Below are 20,359 nucleotides of genomic sequence, written 5' to 3'. Positions count from 1 at the left end.
GTCACCTGAGGGCAAGGCAGTAGAATTCAAACCGATGACCAGAGAGGCGAGAACAGGTATTGTGGGACACCTCCCGGAGGCCAACTGCAGCACTGTAATCGACCAGGGTGTCTACACTGGCACCGCGGCGCTGTAGCCCCGGCGCAGAAAGCTGTACGCCTCTCATAGGGGTAGTTTTTTTACAGCATTTCAACTGCACATTTTCTGAGCACTAAGTGGCTTGACAGTGTGTACATAAACTTGCCAGTGTAGATAAGGCCTGAGAGAGGCAAGAAAAGTTTAAGGTGAACTATAGTGAAATCTCCCCAGAAGTCAGGTGCATGTGGAATGGGAGAATGAGATCACTGTTTAAGTCTCAATCTCTTATGAAATGCTGGATGAAGGAAAGGTTTCAGGAAGAACAGAAATACTGCAATATTGCAGGAGAGAGAGAAAACAAAGAGAAACTCATGAGTCACTCTTAAGTAGCATGGAAGATTCATGATTCAATCTGGAAGATCAAACATTTGCAAATGCAAAGCTAAACCACAATGTTGTTTCACACACCTGGCTCTGGAATTCTCAGTGGTGTCTTTTGGCTCCACTCCACATCCTGTTCTGCAAGCTGGTGACGGATATCAGTCACAACACTACCTAGCACCGTAAGATTTGCATAGCTGGAGTGGAACAGATTCTCTTAATTTTCCTAAGCCAGAATGTAACTACAGGAGAAAGGAGTCCACTGCAATAATCCCAAATCCTTGAAATATTCAAGCAATAGTAGCTTCCTAATGTATGATTCACTCTGCAACACCACTCCTATTAGGGACTCTACAATGCCTATGATCAGACCCTTTGCACATATAACAAAGAGCACCTAGTATTTCAAACATGTCTATTTCTGTTTAGATCAGACATCTGGAAATACTGTACTGACTACCTATTTTTTTGGAATAGAAGCCCAAATGATCCTCATTTATCCACTGCTAATGCAAACCCTTATGGACTTCTGAGAATGAAAGAATGAGTCTTAAAAAAATCAAGACTTCAGATCAGTTATAGAATAAAGTTGATCTGAAGACACATGACAAAATAGTAGAGATTTGTAGAGTAATATGCTGAATTGCTCCAGAATTCAACACTCTTCTTATAGAAAGCTACTTATTTTATTTTGTGGGTCAACCAGATATATTATGGGTAACTGACTCCAACACCCATGCACTTCCTTGCCTTTTGCTGGTTACATCACACCCACCAGACATCTCTCCTTCTTACCTCTCACTTTTAGGATGTGTATTATATGGGACAGGAAGCAGTCTGTTTGTCATCTTTTTTCCAAGAGCCAAAGGGCTAATGAAATTAAATCAAATCCTACCCCAATTCAGAGAAACTACTGCCCCTTCTCCCTGAAAAGAGGTTGATGGTACATTTCTGAAGGTGCCTTCTAAAGTGTTCTTAATATGAAGCCTGCATAATAAAAGACAACCAGAAGGATGCTCAACTCAGACAAGTTATGATGGACACTAGCAACAGACAGTCCATTCACGTTCCCATTTCGTTCCATACACTTACCCATAGAGAGTTGCTACCAGTTGGATCACTCGGTCCACTCACACTATTGCTCTCAAGAGAGGCAAGGCTTTTGTTTTTCTGTTCTCTTGAGTCCGCTCCATTTTGCAGTGAAGTTTTCTCTCGAGTTGCATGGTCACTGGGAACATACACCTCCCTCAATGAAGGCCTAGATTCTGGGTTATCCTTCAGACCAATTTTACTCAAGCTGCTCTTAGATTTGCTGTCCAAGATATCGGCTGGCAGATTTTCAGCATTCCCCCTGGTGGGGATATCCGTTTTATCCCTTTTCAGCAAGCCCCTCCTGTCATTTGCCAAGTGCTGTTTTTGTGTCAACAGCTCCCGGAAGGACCTTCGCAGTCTCTTTTTGGCTCGGACCGGCATGTGCCAATCCAACAATTTGGGAAGCAGAGTCTCCACCTCGCCTTCAGACTGAGAGCTTAAGGAGTGCTCTGTAGTTTTCGATTTCTTTAGAAACACCAAAACGGAATCTGAGGAGTCAGTCCTGTTTGCCTGACACTGATGGGGAATCATGCAGTTCACCTGGATACACATCTTTTCCAACAACCAAAAGGCATCACAGCTGGGGCTGTGGCAGCAAGCAGCCTGACATGACTGGGCAGTGTGAAATCCCTCCAGAAGCTTTAGCTGGTGATCTCCCCATGATCTCAAATGGCCACCAAACAGGACCTTCTCTGGCTGGCACACGGCTCTATTCCAGTTTACATCTGGGAAGGAGGCAGAGTGGAAAAGAAAAGACAATTCAAAATGCTGTAAAGTGATTAACAGTTAATCCTTGGCACTGCCAAAGAGTATTCAGAGTACAGGAGTGGAGTATTCAGAGCAAGGAACCAGAAGGCAGGACTCCTGGGTTCTAGAACTTGCTCTACTGACTGCATATGACTGTAAGCAAGTCACTCCATCTCTCTGTGCCTGAGTTTCCCTCTCTAAATAAAAACGGCAATTTACCCAATTCATAGGGTCATCATGAGGTTAAATTCTTTTAGCTTGTAACTCTCTGGAAGGTATCACAGAAGGGCAAAGTAATACTAGGCAGCACACCTAGTTTCTGATAGGGGCTGGAGTTGCCTCAGTGAACAGTTCGGGCTGGTAAATCCATCTCTCTACACCGAGGCCCCTTTTGGATTAAAAAACAGCACATAGATACAAATGTTATTTGTCACCAAAGGCATCAGAATCAAGCTTTCCACCACCAGCTATGGGCCACACCAATGTAACAGCAAAACAAGTAGACTGAGCAAATCTGAGTACATCACTTCTGACAGCTGAAGTATAAAAGCAGCTTCTGTTATTTTAAGGATCCCTGAATTTTTAACCCCCCCCTTTGATTTGCTAAATTACCATTTTACTTAAAGTCAGAACTCAAAAGGGGATTTTATAAATCGTCACGTCAGGCAACATGGTGGCAAACCAAGCTGGGGGGATAACCTGGCCAGGCCACTGCTCCGTGGAAGATGCAGCCATGTTCCAGAGATTCTTGTCAGAATGACAGAACTTCAACCACAGGAACTAGTGCTGAGTTCTGAGACTTCAGCATAGCATGGGGTAGAAAGAATTAAAATGATCTTTCATTCTCAACCCAGTTGACGTCTGCTTCGAGTAAAAATGTGGACAGTTGAATTATGAGAAGCAGTGTGATCTAGTGGGTAGATCAAAATCATGACTCTTGGGTTCCATTCCTGGATCCGCTGTTAAAATTGCTGCTCAACCTTGGATTCACTGCTCAATCTCAGTGCCTCAATATATGCATCTGCAAAACAGCATTAGAGTTTACCGAGGTCACCGGTGCATTAAGGCTATAATAATGTTTGTAAAGCACCACATAAGTATTAATAAGATTAATACTCTTTTCTGAGTCTTGAAATGAACACGTACACACTCATGTCCCTCACCTACTGAAGTGTGGTGATCTGTAGCAAACAGATTCAGTTCTGGCGATAGTACTGTAAACATTTTAAACACACGGGGGCTCTTCCATATCCAGATCTGCTTGCCTGCTTACGTATGGTAGCTCAGCATATAAGGGCTCTGAAGCCCAAGTCAATGCAGAGTTGCTTTTCTGCTGCAGATACTCTGCATAAAGAATGTTTAGGTTGGCTGACTGCAGCACAAGCCTTGGTTAATGAGATTTTCTAACCTTGTACTGAAGAGACTAAACATTTTAAGTTTAGGTTATCAGCTGCGCAATGCACCTTGGGCCATTGAGTTCTTTCCCCGTTGTCAATCCCATTGAGTCCATTTGACAAGTACTGTAGGTGCAAAATATTCAGTCCACCCTCTATATCACTGTGCAGAGTGGTGATATCATCAACCAAAATTAACACAACGAGATACTTCCTAAATTTTTCTAATCAAAATAAGCTTTACTATAAAGCTTCATATAAAAAAAAAAAAAAGAAAAGAAAAAGTTACAACTATCATGAGAAATAGGTTTAGCTTTACATGCCGTATAAAAATTTATTCAGGAGAGGTCACGTGCTTTAGTGGACTCAGAATGGGACTGGAAGCCAGATTTTCAAAGTCCTAATTCTGGCTGTGCCATGACTCTTTCTGTGGTCCATGGGAAATCGATTCATTTATCTCTGGCTCAGGTTCCCCACAGGGGAGCTATTACTTGCAGAAATGTTGCAAAGATTTACACTTTCACAGAAGCAAACTTTTTAATTTAGAGAGTAAAAGTCTATTCTGATGAAGAGGTAGAGAAGACATGTTGTACAGAGGTGCTGATTAATGCTCCATTAGACAAGGCCAAGATGGTAAGAAAATTCCCTTTTAGGAAAGGTGATAAAACAGACTGTTATGATTTTATTTGGAAGCAATTTCTGGAGGATTACTGGGAGCAGATGCCTCTGTGGTGATTATTATTCCCACACCTCCGCCCCTCCTTCCGTGCCGCCTCTCCCCCATACACAAGGTAGTCTGGCATTCATACTGCCTTCTTCAAGGATGTGTATTCTCTTGTAATAAAGTGGTTGCCGCTTTATTGTAAGTACATTTGTGTGAAATTTCAATTAAATAAAACCACAGGAATCTCAGCTACAAAGTCATGTGAATCAATCACTGCTCCTCATGAGCAAGCGCAGGTTCCACTGTCTAAACAAAGTTGCTTGGTAACCCAAGAAGGATGCAGTATGGTTGCGTATCAATTGTTATCAGAGGACGGTCACATTTTCCTGTAGGGGGGCGGTAACAACAGTTGAGTCAACAGCTTGAAGTCTGCATCTCTTCATGCAGAACAATGATTAAAATTGAAGATTAAAATATTATCGTAGGATTCAAACATAATATAGTAGCCTGTCTAGAAGGCACTTTCTGTTATAAAATAGTCTATTAGATTTAAACCAGCAGGCTCTACTGTCTACACATACTGAGAAATTTATAGACAGACCCCCATATGCCGGCTATTCACTTATGACGGAGGATCATGCACAGTTTGCTGCCATGGGGAAAGGACCAAATACTCTCAGAAAGCCACCAGCAGCTGAAAAGGTTTAGAGAGAGCATTGTTAGCTGGTAATGTGTATGGATTTCCAGGCTTTGGGACAAGGGTAAATAACCAGTCAACATTCTTTGCTGAACTAGATCTCTACTGTAGACTGGCATCACATACAGAGGGCCAGAAACTTGTAATGGTCTTGGAACACCAAAGTGCTTCCCTCACTGAGGAGGAAATAGTTTCCTCCTAGTGTACCATTTACATCATATAATATTGCTAAAAATGGGAAGGGGAGCTAGGTTTTTATGAAAATGCATCTCAGGGACTCAATGTGCATGTCAATTAGCAACAGCGTACTTAAGGCATGCAAAGGGAGAGAATGGAGAGGAATTATGTAGGGTGATTCAAGGGAGCATAATGAACAATGATGAAATGAAATTGAGAAAGGGAAAATCAAGTACATCCAGAACAGTTCCGCACAAGGGAAGGACTAGACCTCTTGTTGGGACATTTAATACTAAAATGGATGATCTACTAGAAAATAGAGGATAGGGAACAACCCCATGTTGGTCCCTCTTAGGTGTCGTGGAAGAACTTAGTATTGAAGAGAACTAAGATTCTGATTTGATACAAAGGAGCTGCAGCAGGTACCCAAAAAAAAAAAAAATCCATTTCAATCCATTTATCCAAGTCCTTGCAGACTTTCATTTGCCCTGAAACAAACATACTGAGCAAAGATACAAGTTGCTGCGGACACACCAGCTTTTATCAATTCACATCTAAGCCTTGTTGGAATACTTCCAACAGACTACAGCTCCAGGTAGATATTTTTACTAAGACTTTTATAGGGAGAACAGAAGACTTGTAAGCAGAACTTTAATGTGAGAAACCTGCATTCAGAGGGTCCGATTTGAAAAAAATTCTAAGCAAAGATTGAGACCGCTCCTTGACTCAAAGTCATAAAATAAAGAACATGATTAGTGTGTGAACAGATACTTGGACTTGCTCAAATATGGGTGGTTTGAGTCAGACTGAATCATGTTAGCAAAGTCACCCATTGTGCTTCCCTGAAAAAGAAAAAGGTGAGAGTGCCTCATGGAAGTTGATTAAAACCACTTTGGCTTTAAGTACGGAAACACATGAGCAAGGTGGGGAAATGTCTGAAATCTGGAATTTTCACTTTTTTGGGAGACAAGGCCTCCCCAAACTGATGTCCACCTCTCTATGTCCTCCTGTTCGGACAACATATGATTTAGGATGCAAGGGATCCACTTTTAATGGGCTATATATTCCTTCTTCCTCCTTCATAACATATTGCTCCTTCCTGACCTGGAACAGCATCAGCACTGTTGTCCCACTCTGTATCAGGCTATTTGTAACACCATGTCTATGTGGAGGCCCCATGGGAGTGCTGATTCTTCCCCCAATTGGACAGCATGCCTGTCACCCCAGCAGCAACATGAAACACTCCTCTTCTCAGCTGGGACAAGGCACCGCCTTCTGCATGCTCCTTTCCTCTATGGGGAACAGAAGATTAAGACTCAACCTTTGACCCCACACCGCCACTCAAATTAGCCTTAGGAACAAGTAGCTGTTTAAGTCTCCATTGTCTCTCGGTGCCTGGTCCACTCATCACTTGGGACAACATCCCTCCCCAGCAGCGTGCCCAGAGAACTTCATAACTTGGTGATCACAAACTGTAAAGCTTGCCTGGCACCAGTAGGTCTCTGAGGCTGTCCCTCTCCCCCTTCACGCAATTTTTAAAAAAAAACAAACAACAAATATTTATTTTGGTAAGGTGAAAAAATTAATATAAAGAATGCATCTGCCCGAGACCTTGCTTTTCACATTTCAGTCTGAAGCACTTTTTTTTTTTTAAATGACTAACATATAACTAGAGGTTTTTGAATGGAAATAACTTGTATCAGCTATGTTTTAATAAAGCCACCTGTTTAAACCTTGAGGACTCTGCAATGTTTAAAGCAGCTTCAGAGGGCAATTATTAAAGCAGGTGGGATTTTCTGCTCCAAGTGGACTAGATTACTACCTTTTCTTGAGGCTAGGCAGCGAGAGGGACAGTCCATCATGGTTTTCATCTCTATTTCACATACAGCTCCATTAGTTCATATTAGTTCAAGCCACACAAAACTAACATGAGGTCTGCTACTATCACATAGTTCACCCTGCTTGCATGATCTAGTCCTTCCCCCAGCCTGTATCTGTCTTGTCTGATTAGATTGGAAGCTCCTCGGGCAAGGACCACTTAGTACTCTAATTTGTACAGCACTCAGCACAAAGAGGCCCCTTTCTTGGTTGTCCCTTAGACACTGCTGTAATAAACATGATTAAGAATAATTTTATTAAAGTCTTTAAAATGTCATTTGTTAAAGAATCTAAACCCCAGGGATTTCAACACAAGATTTTGCCAAAAAACAAAAACTGATTAATTCTAAAATGAGAGGGTACTAGGTACTATACAATAAGATGGCTTCTAGTAAGATAGTTGTCTTCATATAGTATTTTTTAAAAAATAACCCATCAGTATTTACTTGTATAAAAGGACACTAATTTATAGCTAAAATTTAGATTTAAACAATACATTCTGAAAAACCTACTTGTAATATCTGCATTACATTTTTTAATTCAATGAAGACAGCTTTCTTGGACATTAACCTCTCTCAAACAGCAACCAGAAACCTAACCACTGAAGCACTGCAAACCACAAAAAGAAAGACTAGAAAGCAATATGAACAAAAAGTATTTTCATTAACCTACTTGCAGTGAAAACTATGCATGGTGAAGACGTGGTATTGGTAATGTGCCAAAAAAATATCAACTTTCAAATTAAGAAAGCGTTGAATTGTTTTTTGTTTTGTTTTTGTAAATCTTGCAGAGAAGGAAATAGAAGGATGATTTAAGAAATCCTAATAAATTATCATCTGTCATATCTGGCTTTTATTGGGAGTTACCCACTAGCCAAAACTGGTTGTTAGTCTGTCCTTTATAAAGGGAAGATAAAAGCCATAGGTGTACATTATAATTGCACATTACAACTAAAAAGTTTGAGAATGAATGGCTGTAAGACTTGTTGTTTGAAAACAATTTATTTAATGGACCCATTTATAGGACTTTTGGATTAAATGAAGTGGCAGTAAATTGGAATATACAGGAAATAACTCAGAGGGTAACTTGAAGTGTGATTCCAGCAGCTAGAGTCACTATAGTAAAGGTTATGTCAGCTTACCCATTATAAACCTCTCACTTCAGAGTGTTCAGTGTCTTTAAAAAAAAATTGCCTTAGGCTGAGACCTGACTTACGATGTTTAAACCACTGGAGCATAATTTTATCATCAAATTTTGGATGGGGGGGGAAAAAAGTCAGTTTGACCAATTTGCAGTCTGAGCAGAGAAATAAGCCTCAGTTTTCTAGCTTCAGAGTTTATTTATTGCAGTTATGTGACTTTAATTGTACAGGTGATTATTCCATAATGTAAACTTCAGTAGTTCTTTCAAGTGTTTTTAAAAAGACAAGTTATTTCATACTTAGATCAGGTACACACGGCTCGCACAACAAACTTCTTTGCCTATGGATTTTTTTAGCATGAAAAATTTAAGAATGCATGCACAGATCAATGGATTAAAGGCTCCCTATACTCAGAGCTCTGCAGATTGAGGACTCCCTAAAATACACTAATGGCCTAAGGGATTGTTACAATGCCCCAGAGATAATGGGTCACTGGGAGATTACCTTACAAACCATGTCACTGTGCAAAGACTGACACAACCCAAAAAGCAGGCTCCTTGCCTCTCTGGCAAGGTCCTCTTGACTGCTGGAAGCTTTATAACTTCTATTTCTTTTAATAGATAACAAATTCATGACAAATCCTGTGTTTTTCCCTAAAATATGAACACAAGAGTGAGAGTTAAATATTAATAGTCTAATGATTCTGCATATTGTGTGTAGCTACTACAGTGATGGACACTTTGGAAATGAGAAACAATTGTACTGTGTTATACTCAGTGATGCTTATTATAGTTACAACTTAGACAAGCAGGGAAGTTGTGACAAGCAAAAGGCTACTACTCCACCTTCACATTGCTTTAAACTTCCCTTAAAAGGGAACGTTTAGAAAATTTTTCCTCCTCTCCCTCATGTAAAACTTTCATTCCCCTTCCTTCTCCACTCCAAAGAAAATAAGGGTTCTACATTTGGCAAAGATTTTTTCAGGTAGAGTGTGTGTGTTTTGAGGCAAGGGAGAAGGAGAGTTCAAGTTTCAATGCCTCCGTTTCCTTAGCTAGTAAATGAAAATAATTCTTATCTACCTTTGTAAAATGCTCTGTGATCCTTCATGAGAGAGGCAACAAACAAGTGTCATATGTTTCTTTGTTCTAACTGGTTTCAGAGTAGCAGCCGTGTTAGTCTGTATTCGCAAAAAGAAAAGGAGTACTGAGCTGTAGCTCACGAAAGCTTATGCTCTAATAAATTTGTTAGTCTCTAAGGTGCCACAAGTACTTCTTTTCTTTTTGTTCTAACTATAATTCCTTGATGCTTTCTGTTGGCCTGGGTCATGCTCACAGCCACTAGCATAGGGAAACCTAAATTCCACATACTGAACAGCCACCAAAGTTACTCAAGTGTGAGAGAAGGGGATTTTTTTTTTGGTGCTAAAATTTGAAATTTACCCCTGTCCTGAACTACAGTTTAACTGAGAGGGCTAGTAACCCAGCCTTGCAAAATCACCATGAAAATCTAGCAGCTAGGCACAAAGGCTCCTTGGCAAGCCTTATTCCAATGATAAAGATAATTATATTTTTCTCAACTGTCCCAGGTAATTGGGTGCATGCAATTTTGCGATGATGCAGCAACTCCGCAGTTATAGTGTCAATCATTGAAAGCAGCTGGTCACAGTGACCTCCACACAATCTAAACAGGGAATTATAGGTAAACCATTTGCTTAAAATCAAAGTGAAGTTAAATTCTGCTCTAAAGATGTTAATGTTTTTATTCAAAGGATGTGTTACTCCAAACAAACAGTAACTTTAATTGAAAAACAACCCAACTGAAAAGTGTTTTTGTTTTCCAAATGCAGAGAGAAACGAAGAGGCTGTTTTATTTCCAACTTATTTTTAATGTTTACCCGGCAAATGCAAATTGAAAATAAATGGGTAGCACGACTAGTGAAGGAAATAATCAAACAACAGAATTTCCTCTAAATCTGTTTTAGCAGCAATTCCAGGGTCATCTTCCATTTAGAAGATAGAAAAGGGGAGGTGAAGGTTTCTAACAAAGCAGAGTCCAATTGCTATTTTTAAATGAAATACTGAATAAATGCAACTGAAGGCTAAGTTGACAACAGTACCTTTTAAACCAGCATCATTGTTGTCACACTTTATCAACAAAGTCCCCTCTCAAAGAGCAAGCAGACCAGCCGCCTGCCTGGGGGAAACATATGACCTCATTACACTTTGAAGTGCTTGGATTGTGATCACACTGACAGGGTTTCATGTGAGTCTAGCAGGAGAAATGACCCTGCTGTAACCTGAAGTGTTCGTAATGTTATTAGGGGGGAGCATAAAAAAAATGATTTTTAAATGGGGTGGGGGGGAAGAAGAGGGTGGTGATCAGATCCACATTAAAATCTGAAATCGACAATTCTCAGCTCTCGCAAGTTTATTGCAAGTACAAAGTTTTGGGTCCTTTGATTTGTACTATAGAGATTAAAGACTAACACCATCATTGTGAATATCAAGAGGAATTTTGTCTCTCTTGAGGAGTTTTTTTTATTTAACTGTGAAAAATACACTTGCTGTTGGAAGCTAAGAACACTCTCTAATTAAGCCAAAGAACTATTAGGTGAATTGAAGGCAGGGCAGCAATGGATTTTTCCCTGCCTCTGGAAGACTACACCCCTCCACCACATCCCCTTTCTACACTGCTCACCTGTCCCTACCCTGGGATGATCTTATCCCTAGCTCATTGTGACTTCTTCAGGAGAAAATTTGTGCTTAGGAATTCAAGGCTTCATCCAAAGCCCACTGAAAAATCCACGGGTATCTGTCCATAGACTCCGGTACATGTCTGATCCAAAGCTGAATGAACAGTAGATGTTAAAAAAACAAAACAAAACACACACAACAAAAACGGTTCCTGAGAAAAACATCTCCCCTGGCAAATCACCCTAAAAAAAATTATGTTCCTCTAAGAACTCATGTCTGAATCCTAATAAACATCTCCTAGATACACCAGTGCAATCGCGTCAGCAGAGATAATCCCAGGGCACTGCATACAGAGCATTTCATTTCTCTTTTTAATTGGCTGGCACATGGAAGGTGCAGAAATACAAAGCAGAGATTAAAACTACATTTGGTCAAGTTTTAATTTTCAGAGCTCTACTAATATACACTTGCACCATCTTTTACCTGACATCAGCATCAGGTTACCCAACACCGCCTCCCAACTATTGCACATGGATAATTAAAAACCCAATTTACTCAGCTCATGGAAAGAGCCTGCATTTATGAAACAGTGCAATTTACAGTACTCTACACAGAGCAATGGGCATATAGAAATATGTTGGGTTTTTAACCATACGATTCTCCTGATCTTTGATGGACTCACAAAACCCATGCACACAAGCAACATGTTATAAGATGGAGTTTGTAGAATCATAGAAGTGATTAGTTCCTGTCTTAATCCAGCTTCATGTGGCAAATGCGGGATTATTTCCTGCAAGATATTTTCTGGGTGTCTCCCCAAAAAGGTCACCTGGTCCTTTAAAATACAAAATGCATTATCCAACAAAGTAAATTGTACAATTAAAAGGCTCTCTCATTAACCCATTTTCTTTTTTTGTGGGAGCTCTGGGAAAGAAAAGGAGGTGCTAGTAAATTAAAGCAAGTTTTAAATGAAATTAAACTCATTACCCATAGCGCAAAGTTTTCACAATATCTCAGTATGACACACAAACGTACTGGCATCTTTGAGCAAGCTTGGATATTTCTACTAAAAATGAAATTTTAAGATTTTTTTATGGTAACTACAATAAAGCTTTTCCTGAAATGCACTTAAAACAGACAACACTGGTCTTGAATGGAGAGGGCTGATGGCCAGCTTTTACAGTTCATTTAAAAAGATCTCAGTGATTTCTTCAAGACAGTCTCTTGCACATATTATTAAACCCACACAGCCAATTTAAATGGTGGCATAGCAAGTTTTGGACCTTATTGGAGTTTGATATTGACAGAGTTCTATGATCATTTTGTTGTGTAAAATGAGTAAAGCTTCATTATATCATCACTCAGCAGGTGATGTACCATTATTGCCAAATTTTGGAAAGCGGAAGAAAGGACAGGAAATGTTGTTTGCATTACCCAGCTGTTTTCAGGCAAAACTGTTCCTGGTAATGCTCTCCTGGCAGTTTCCTTATGCTGATTGCCATGCAAGACTGGGCAGCAGTAGAGGAACACTAGAACATAGGAAGTGCCAGACTGGATCAGACCTGTGGGTGCATCTGCCCAGTATCTTATCTCTGACAGTAGCCAGCACTAGCTGCTTCAGAGAGAGAGAGAGAGAGAGAGAGAGAGAAGAAACCCTGCAGTTTTCCTCCTATCCCGCAACAGCTGGAGGTTGATTTATAGCCTCAGCATAAGAAATTACATCTGTCAAGGTTACAAGATGAACTGTGCCTTTGATCACTTTTAGCCCCTCTCAAGTGCACCTCTTAGGTGACAGGCTAGGACTTCCTGCAACTCATTCTGGCAGACCCATGCAGTCCACCCACTCTGGGACTGGGTCTCTGGGCAACAGCCCCACCTTCCTAACTGTGTTAATGCCACCTGCCCAACTGCATTTGGTATCTGTCAGCCCTTTCACTCCAGGGACCTGTTGATTAAAATGATTCGAAAACAGTGCCTTTAAAACAAAGCTTTATTTATTCCTTGCACCAAAGGTACAAAGATTTTAGAGCAAAGGGTAAAAGCAATAAAAGGCCAATACACCAGTGTCTTCCTTACACCTTAATCTTTCCTTGACAGATTTTGTAAATTCCCCTCAGCTCAGCTAACCCCATCTCCGGCTGGGAGAAAAGCTGTCGTGCTCTCAGCAGGGGCTCTCGCTGTCTCTGTGGGTATGTCCTCATTGCAGTTAACTTAGGTGACTGGAATCCACGTTAGCCTAGCCCAGGTACAAGTGTTTCCCCAGCACAACCCTACACATGTCACTGTGTCCTCACTGTTTCTGCACTTGCTGTGGTGTCTGGAGGCATGTCCCAGGGTCCTTTGTGCCGAGACTCACTAAGACTCTTTCCAAGTCAACTGTGGGAGAGCGTGTCTGACCTTCGGGGGAATTGTGGAAGGGGCGCTGGAGGACTACCAACACTTGAGTGACTTGGCCTGCATGCTCACTGCAAAATGGGCAGGTTCCAGCCTGAATTAAAGTGAAGCTCAGGCTCTAACCCCGCTCTTTTCCAGCTGGGAGGGGCTTAACATACCTGCAAACCCAGGTTAGTGGTTTCTGTGTGGATGGCGGAGGGAGTCAGGCTAAACTGGGCTCTTACTTGGCTTTTAACGGAGAGTGAAAACATAACATGTGTGTTTCTTGGCCCTGCCTGCCTCCAGCTAGACTGGGTGCTTCACAGAAAAGTGCAAGAAAGCCCATAAAATAGCCTCCTCATAGGGAAGTTTCCTCCTGACCCCTGCCAATAAGTGCTTTTTTAGCTTACAGCTTTTTTAGCCTGTGAATTTTCTTACCCATATACCCTCTCTAATCCTTTCTTGGTCCTATTGAGCTCTTGGTCTCAGCAAGATCATATGGAGGCGAAGTCCATAAACTGCCTATGTGCTATGTGAACAAATATTCCTTTGTTTCTGTTTTTAAATGTGTTGCCTTCCAAATTCAGCAGATGCCCCCTAGTTCTTGTATTATATAAATGGGTGCTTCTATTTGCCCTGTGTATCTGCTCTATGGCATTCATTATTTGCTATACCTCATTTTTTCCTGCCTCTCTCTAAACAGTCCCAATCTTTCCAATTTCTCCTCAGAGGGAAGTCATGGAGACTATATCCAGCCGAGCAAGAAATACAGAAACAGAAGAAATTTCATGTTGTGGTACATGAAGAGTTTTAATTGGCAGTCTAAAATCGTAGTACATTGTAGAACAACATTCATATGTGTATCTGCAGCAGTATGGTTTAGTGGTAAGAACAGAGGACTGGAAATCAGGAGTTCTGGATTCTAATGCTGACTCTGCCACTGACTTTGGGCAAGTTACAGCTGCTGCTGCTTCGAATAGCCCATCAATTAATTACTCTGAAATAGTGCAATGACAACTGCAAAGTGTGTATTTTGCTAGCCAAAAGGACAGTCTCAGATTTTAGATTATCTCTAGCAGCGTTTGAGCCCTGACCACAGAACTCTTTTGTTTAAACTACTTAAACAGTAGTTTACCAAAACTCAACCTCTTGCAACAGTGAGTTACTTTGAATTGCTTACACCAAATCTTTGCACACAGCACAAACTTCTGTAGGTCTATGAATATGCAGCGTTTGCATGGAACTTCAAGGCCACAAGTTAGAAGTGCACCTTCTGTGCTTTAATTGTTGACATTAGTGAACTCAGTTGACATAGTCTCTCTCCTGTTTGGGAATACTTGGACCCTAGCCATTTCTTTGCTCGAGACCTCATTTGGAATCCCCTAAAGGAACAGTCAATCTGAATGCAATCAGATTACTGTCAAAATAAATAAATCAGCAACCAACTAATAGCACTGGTTTAACCAGCTATACCATGGATAGAGTTTTGTGAGATTCTACTCACACAGCCCTGAAATAACTCTGAAATCTGACCTACAGCATTTTCTACTACTCCAGTCAAGTGACTACACACAACTGCAACTGCACTACAGTCATGAGCCACACCATCCCCTCTACTCCAATCCTGGCTTCTCTTGAATAGGGAATGTCAATCAAGTCATAATGTGCAGGAGTTTGGAGTACTGCATGAACAGGACAAGCAGAACTAGTGTAAGATTTACTTTTGCTTGCTGGTGCTGAGTCAGCTAAACATTTAATTCAAATGTTCTTGGGATACAATAATGTTAATTGGAACCAATCTGCTGCACATGCACAAAGTTAAGTCCAGAGGAAAACTGTTCAGGTTATCTTGATGTCAACCAAAATTCACCTCTCACACCTTGCTGTAATTGCACAACTACAGCTAGCTACTGTTGCACTATAAAAAGCACCTTATTCAATAATTACATATTGCAACTGATTAATCATTTAACAAAGAGTTGTTGCTTTTTTAAATTGCAATAAAATGGAGCTGGAAAGCATTCAATTACCTATACACTAGTGGAGAATGGGAAGTTCTCCCTGATGAACGAGGATTAATTTATTCAAAATTTAAGCTTTCATTCATTAAAAATAATAAATAAAAATAAAAATCTAGTGCGTATGGTTATAAACACAGACTTCCAAATGTCAACCATGGCTGCCCTCCTGAGTCTGCAGGCAGACAGCTTCAGTACCTCTACTGCTGCTCAGAGCTTTGCCAAGCAGCAATAGAGTAAAATTAATAAGACTTGTCAGTCAGTCTTAGTGTGAAATTATCAAGAACCATATCCATTTCTTACTGCTGCTAGAAAGAGCTGTGACTGGCAAAAGAAGCAGGCATTGGAGTTATTTACTGAGGAGTAATAATAAGAGGCTAAGGGGTAGGGTAGAGTAGTGAAGACTTCCCCTCACCTCATCAAACAGGCAGAAAGCTCTGGGATTGGGGAGGTGCGGTGGAGAAGAGACAGAAATTTATTTTCCCTGATCCAGCTGATAGAATAGGGGGAGGATTCACATTTATCACACCCCTAAATAGCTAAAGGCTGGATTTGAAAGATGGAGTCCCCCAAGCAGGCTCCTGAGACGGCAGCCTACTAAAAAATCCAAGGACACTCTATGTCCCCAGTAGCTAAGATGGGCAACAAAACTGGCCTTCTCACCAGGCCACTGCCCTTGGACCTTGCTGGTGGAGCCCCCAACTTCATCTTTCATATCTAGCTGGTGGTTTTAGTCTTCCAGGACCAAATTCAGCAAAGCACAGATGCATGTACTTAAAAGCTAAGCAAGTGTTTAAGTGCTGGGCCGAACTGGGGCCAATGTCAGTAGATCTCTGTTAAAGTTACCAAGCCCTGTAATAAAAATTTCTTAATTGTTTTAGGTACCAATGTATTTTATTTTATTAAAATACCAGATAATAGTTAAAACTTTTAGACTTTTTTTTTTTGGCCTATTGCCACTAAGTCTGTGAGGGTATTTAGATAATCAAGACACTCAGATTTATCTTCTTACACTGAAGTTCAGATTAATGATTTAGAGTTTGTCTATATGGAAAAAGTTTGCCAGTTATACCAGTATAGCTATACCAATAACTCACTGCGTGAACACTCATTAGGGTATGAACGTGGGTTTGTTTGATTTAGCTTAAACCCCTTCCAAAGTGTGTAAATTAAACAAAAAAAAAAAACAAAACAAAAAAGCATTTCTGTTCCTCAGAAAGTGTGTTACAGCAGGCTGAGTTATATCGGTATAACTGTCAGTTTAAATTCACACCTTAGCTTATACTGGCAAAACTGTCCCATATAGAGACATCCTTATTTACTCCTTAAATGTTCCTATGCTGTACCCGAAGCTCAGTTAGAGCAATACAGAATCAACAGCTTTGGGTTTTGAAACTTTATTAAAAACAGGAAACTCCTAACAGGAAAACCAGTCTACAGGAACCAAGCATGTGATCTGATAAAAGCCAACAAAATACAGAGAGTTAGAATTCTCAGCTAAAAAGCAGGGATTTAATACATTTTTCAATTCTCTGACCATGAGATTAATGACACTTACGGCTCATCAGCTTAATCAAACCTACCATTTGGCAAATATCAAGGTGGACACAGTGAAATTAACAGACAATGGAAGCCTGAGGGTACACTCACAAAAGGAAAAAAGTTTTCTTATTATGTGGCAACTAACAAATGGGAAGATCCTAGTGAGACAAGGCAATTTGTCGTTTTTACATATTAGCAGGTAGAGGTAAACAAAAAGGGAGCCTATCATTGACCCAGACCTGATAACACACATAAAAGCTGCCTTGTTTTCACTGGAATTTTACCTCATGTTAGTCAACGTGGTAAGAACACACCTTATTTCTAGTGAAGACAAGGCCTGAAATGCAACAAAATGCTTCGATCTGGAAATCTCAAAGATGAATCTTAAACACAAACAAAAAACCCCATCAAATGAAAAATCCTGCACAAGTAACTAATTTAGTTTTCATTTCCAGGGTTTTGGGAGGCTGAAGTCTGAACAGGAAATAAGAACAAAAACTTTTTAACCACAGCTGGAAAGATATTAGAACAAACTATTAAACAATCAATTTGTAAACATCTAAAGGATAATACGGTTATAAGGAATAGCCAGCATGGTATTTTCAAACCAACCTAATTTCCTTCTTTGACAGGGTTACTGGCCTAGCTGATAGGGGGTAATCTGTAGACATGATGTATCTTGACTTCAGCAAGGTTTTTGACACAGTCCCACATGACATTCTCATAGGCAGAATAGTGAAATATGATCTAGATAAAATTACTATAAGATTGGTGCACAACTGATTGAAATACCATACTCAAAGAGTAGTTATCAATGGCTTACTATCAAACTGGGAGGGTGTATCTAAGGGGTCCCCCAAGGATCAGTCCTAGGTCAGGTACTGTTCAATATTTTTATTAATGACTTGGATAATGTAATGGAGAGTATGCCTATAAAATTCACAGATGACACCAAGCTGGGAGGGACTGCATGTACTTTGGAGGACAGGATTAGTATTCAAAATGACCTTGACAAATTAGAAACTGGTCTGAAATCAACAAAATGAAATTCAATAAAAGTTAAGTGCAAAATACTTTACTTAGGAAGGAAAAAAATCAAATGCAGAACTACAAAATAGGAATAACTGGCCAGGTGGCAGAGCTGCAGAAAAGGTTCTTGGTGTTATAGTGGTTCACAAATTGAACATGAGCCAACAATATGATGCAGTTGCAAAAAAAGCCAATATAATTCTGGGATGTATTATCAGTAGTGTTATATGTAGGACAAAGAAGGTAATTGTCCTGTTCTACTTGGCACATGATGGGACCTCAGCTGGAGTACTGTGTCCAATATTGGGTGCCATGCTTTAGGAAAGATGTTGACAAACTGAAGAGAGTCCACAGGAGAAAAACAAAAATGATAAAAGGTATATTTGGTCCCACCTTAATACAGGGGGTGGGATCTGATGCCCTCTGGAGGTCCCTTCCAACCTTACATTGCTTTGATTCTATAAGTAAATTCAGGTCACTGAACTGATTTACTGTCTTTGTGGAGATTTTAAACATTACAAGGTTAACCAACTTTTTTGACTTTCAACCCAGAGTCAAATGAAGGGATTCCGCACAGTATCATTTCTCCTCTCTTTTGGAAAAGATCCTTAACTCTGAGAAGACTCTCTCTGGAAACTGCCTCCAAGCAAGACAGACATCTGCATATGAGCTAGGTGGAGAACATAATTTTTTTTTCAGGTTGAAGGAGAATTTTGTTAGTAGCCTGGGAGCTACAGATTATTTAAAAGATTATCAGGTCAGCAGCACTGTCATTTTAGGCCAGGTCTACAGTAGAAAATTAGGTCGTCTTAACTACGACCGTGAGGGGAATGAGAAATCCACCCCACTGAGCAGTGCTGTTAAACTGACATAAGTCCCCATGTGGACAGTGCTAGTCAATGGAAGAATTCTTCCTGTCAACCTAGCTACCCGCATTCTGGGGAGGTGGATTACCTACGCCAAAAGGGAGAACCCTTCCAGTCGGTATAGGTAGCGTCTACACTAAAGTTCTGCAGTGGATCAGCTGTTTTGCTGTAGTGTTTTAATTGTAGACAAGCCCTTAGAGGAGTAAAGTAGTGCTGTAGAAAGGGTTAGTAAAATCACCATTTTCCTACAAAATGTGTTGGTCAGCCTACCTTTCTAAGAGCTTAGAGGCATACTTTGCTATGGAGACACGTGGTTAACCCCCCCTTCCTCTCAGGTACTTACATGTAGGTTGGTTTTTGTTTTAGCTATTTCACTAGCTAGGATGTCTACCTGGTAATTAACAGATTTCACACACCCCACCGTTCAAACATTTAAAATGAATCAAGGAGCTAAATCTAGACTGAGGCACAGAAATAGCTAAGAGAGAGAACTGAATAGTCACCTGTAGATGAAGAAAGGGCAAAGAGGCAGGCAGACATGTAGAACAGGTGAAAACTTCCCAGGCAACGTCCTGATAAAATCCAGAAGCTAATGCTGAACTTGGCTTCCAACCTCTTCTCCATGGCCTTTGTGGGCAGAACCAGGGCTCTATAAACACACAAGAAAGAGAAATCATGCAGCAAACAATTTATAGGTGGTTCTTCATGAAGCTGACAAGGTGAAAGAACTGAAGAAATTGGGGAGAAAGGAGTGTTCAATCTTATCTATCATGACTCGGACCAATACAAAAAGATTATGAGTATTATGAGAGATTTGAAATGAAACCAACAGTAGCAGAAAAGATCTTCACCATTTCCTGTGTTCGTACTGCAGTACGTCAGGAAATTTGTTTAAAGGAATTGTGAAGGAAAGACACCACCACTTGCATCTTTGAAGCATAAAAAACAAAATCCCCAATAGCATCATTATAATCCATTTGATTCTGTGCGCGCACTCTGGAAACTTCCCTTTCAAATCTACAACACTCAGCTGACAACCAGCCAGTGCTGCTTGGATAAGACAAACACCAATAAGCCCAGCACATCTGCCAGGCAGGCAGCACAAAATATCATCACTTGGCTATTTGTGCTGGCTGGTACCAGCCAGAAACAAAGAAAGACAAAAGCTCAGCAGCATTGACAAAACAGCCAATTAAAAGCCAAGTTTGCTTCTAAGGACACTGATGATGGCACTAATGGCCAAATCAGAAGTTCAATCTTCTTGAATTTCCAGTTCTCACCTGTGGCAAGAATGAGGACAGCATCAAAAACAAAAAACAAGTTATAATTGGAATTTAATCAGTTTTCCTTCCAATCCCTGACTAGTTGCATTCTCAGACTGAGAATAAGAGTCGAGATGTAACATTAACTAGCTCTGAAGAGATCTGTCACTCAAGTCCTTTCATAACGTCATATGTTACTGAAGCCCAGTCAGTGGAAGGAGCTATAAGATGTATTGCTCAGAAAAGTGAATGACACAAAAAGTTAACGATCTAAAATATAATATCCGACATCAACCTTACAAGGCATAATGTGGGCATTGTGATGCT

At 40.4% G+C, this 20,359-nt stretch overlaps 1 protein-coding gene across 2 annotated transcripts in view; it reads right to left on the bottom strand.

Moving 5' to 3' along the window:
* The window catches only part of KIAA0319L (KIAA0319 like), a 51,274-nt gene that overhangs the window by 29,181 nt on the left and 1,734 nt on the right, over window positions 1–20,359 (bottom strand). The window contains exons 2-3 of one of the 2 annotated variants that reach the window (XM_038377264.2): window positions 19,274–19,419; window positions 1,552–2,276 (exon numbers count right to left, since the gene is read on the bottom strand). In XM_038377264.2, the coding sequence (XP_038233192.1) occupies window positions 1,552–2,276; window positions 19,274–19,394 (846 nt within the window). In that variant the 5' untranslated portion in view covers window positions 19,395–19,419. Of the gene's footprint in view, window positions 1–1,551; window positions 2,277–19,273; window positions 19,420–20,359 lie in introns of those variants that run through there. The other variant, XM_038377270.2, reaches the window with a different exon arrangement.

This window comes from Dermochelys coriacea, chromosome 19, assembly GCF_009764565.3.
Source record: "Dermochelys coriacea isolate rDerCor1 chromosome 19, rDerCor1.pri.v4, whole genome shotgun sequence".
Lineage (NCBI taxonomy): Eukaryota > Metazoa > Chordata > Testudines > Dermochelyidae > Dermochelys > Dermochelys coriacea.
The sequence above is the reverse complement of the archived record's forward strand: the minus strand, read 5'-3'. Positions and strand labels throughout refer to the sequence as shown.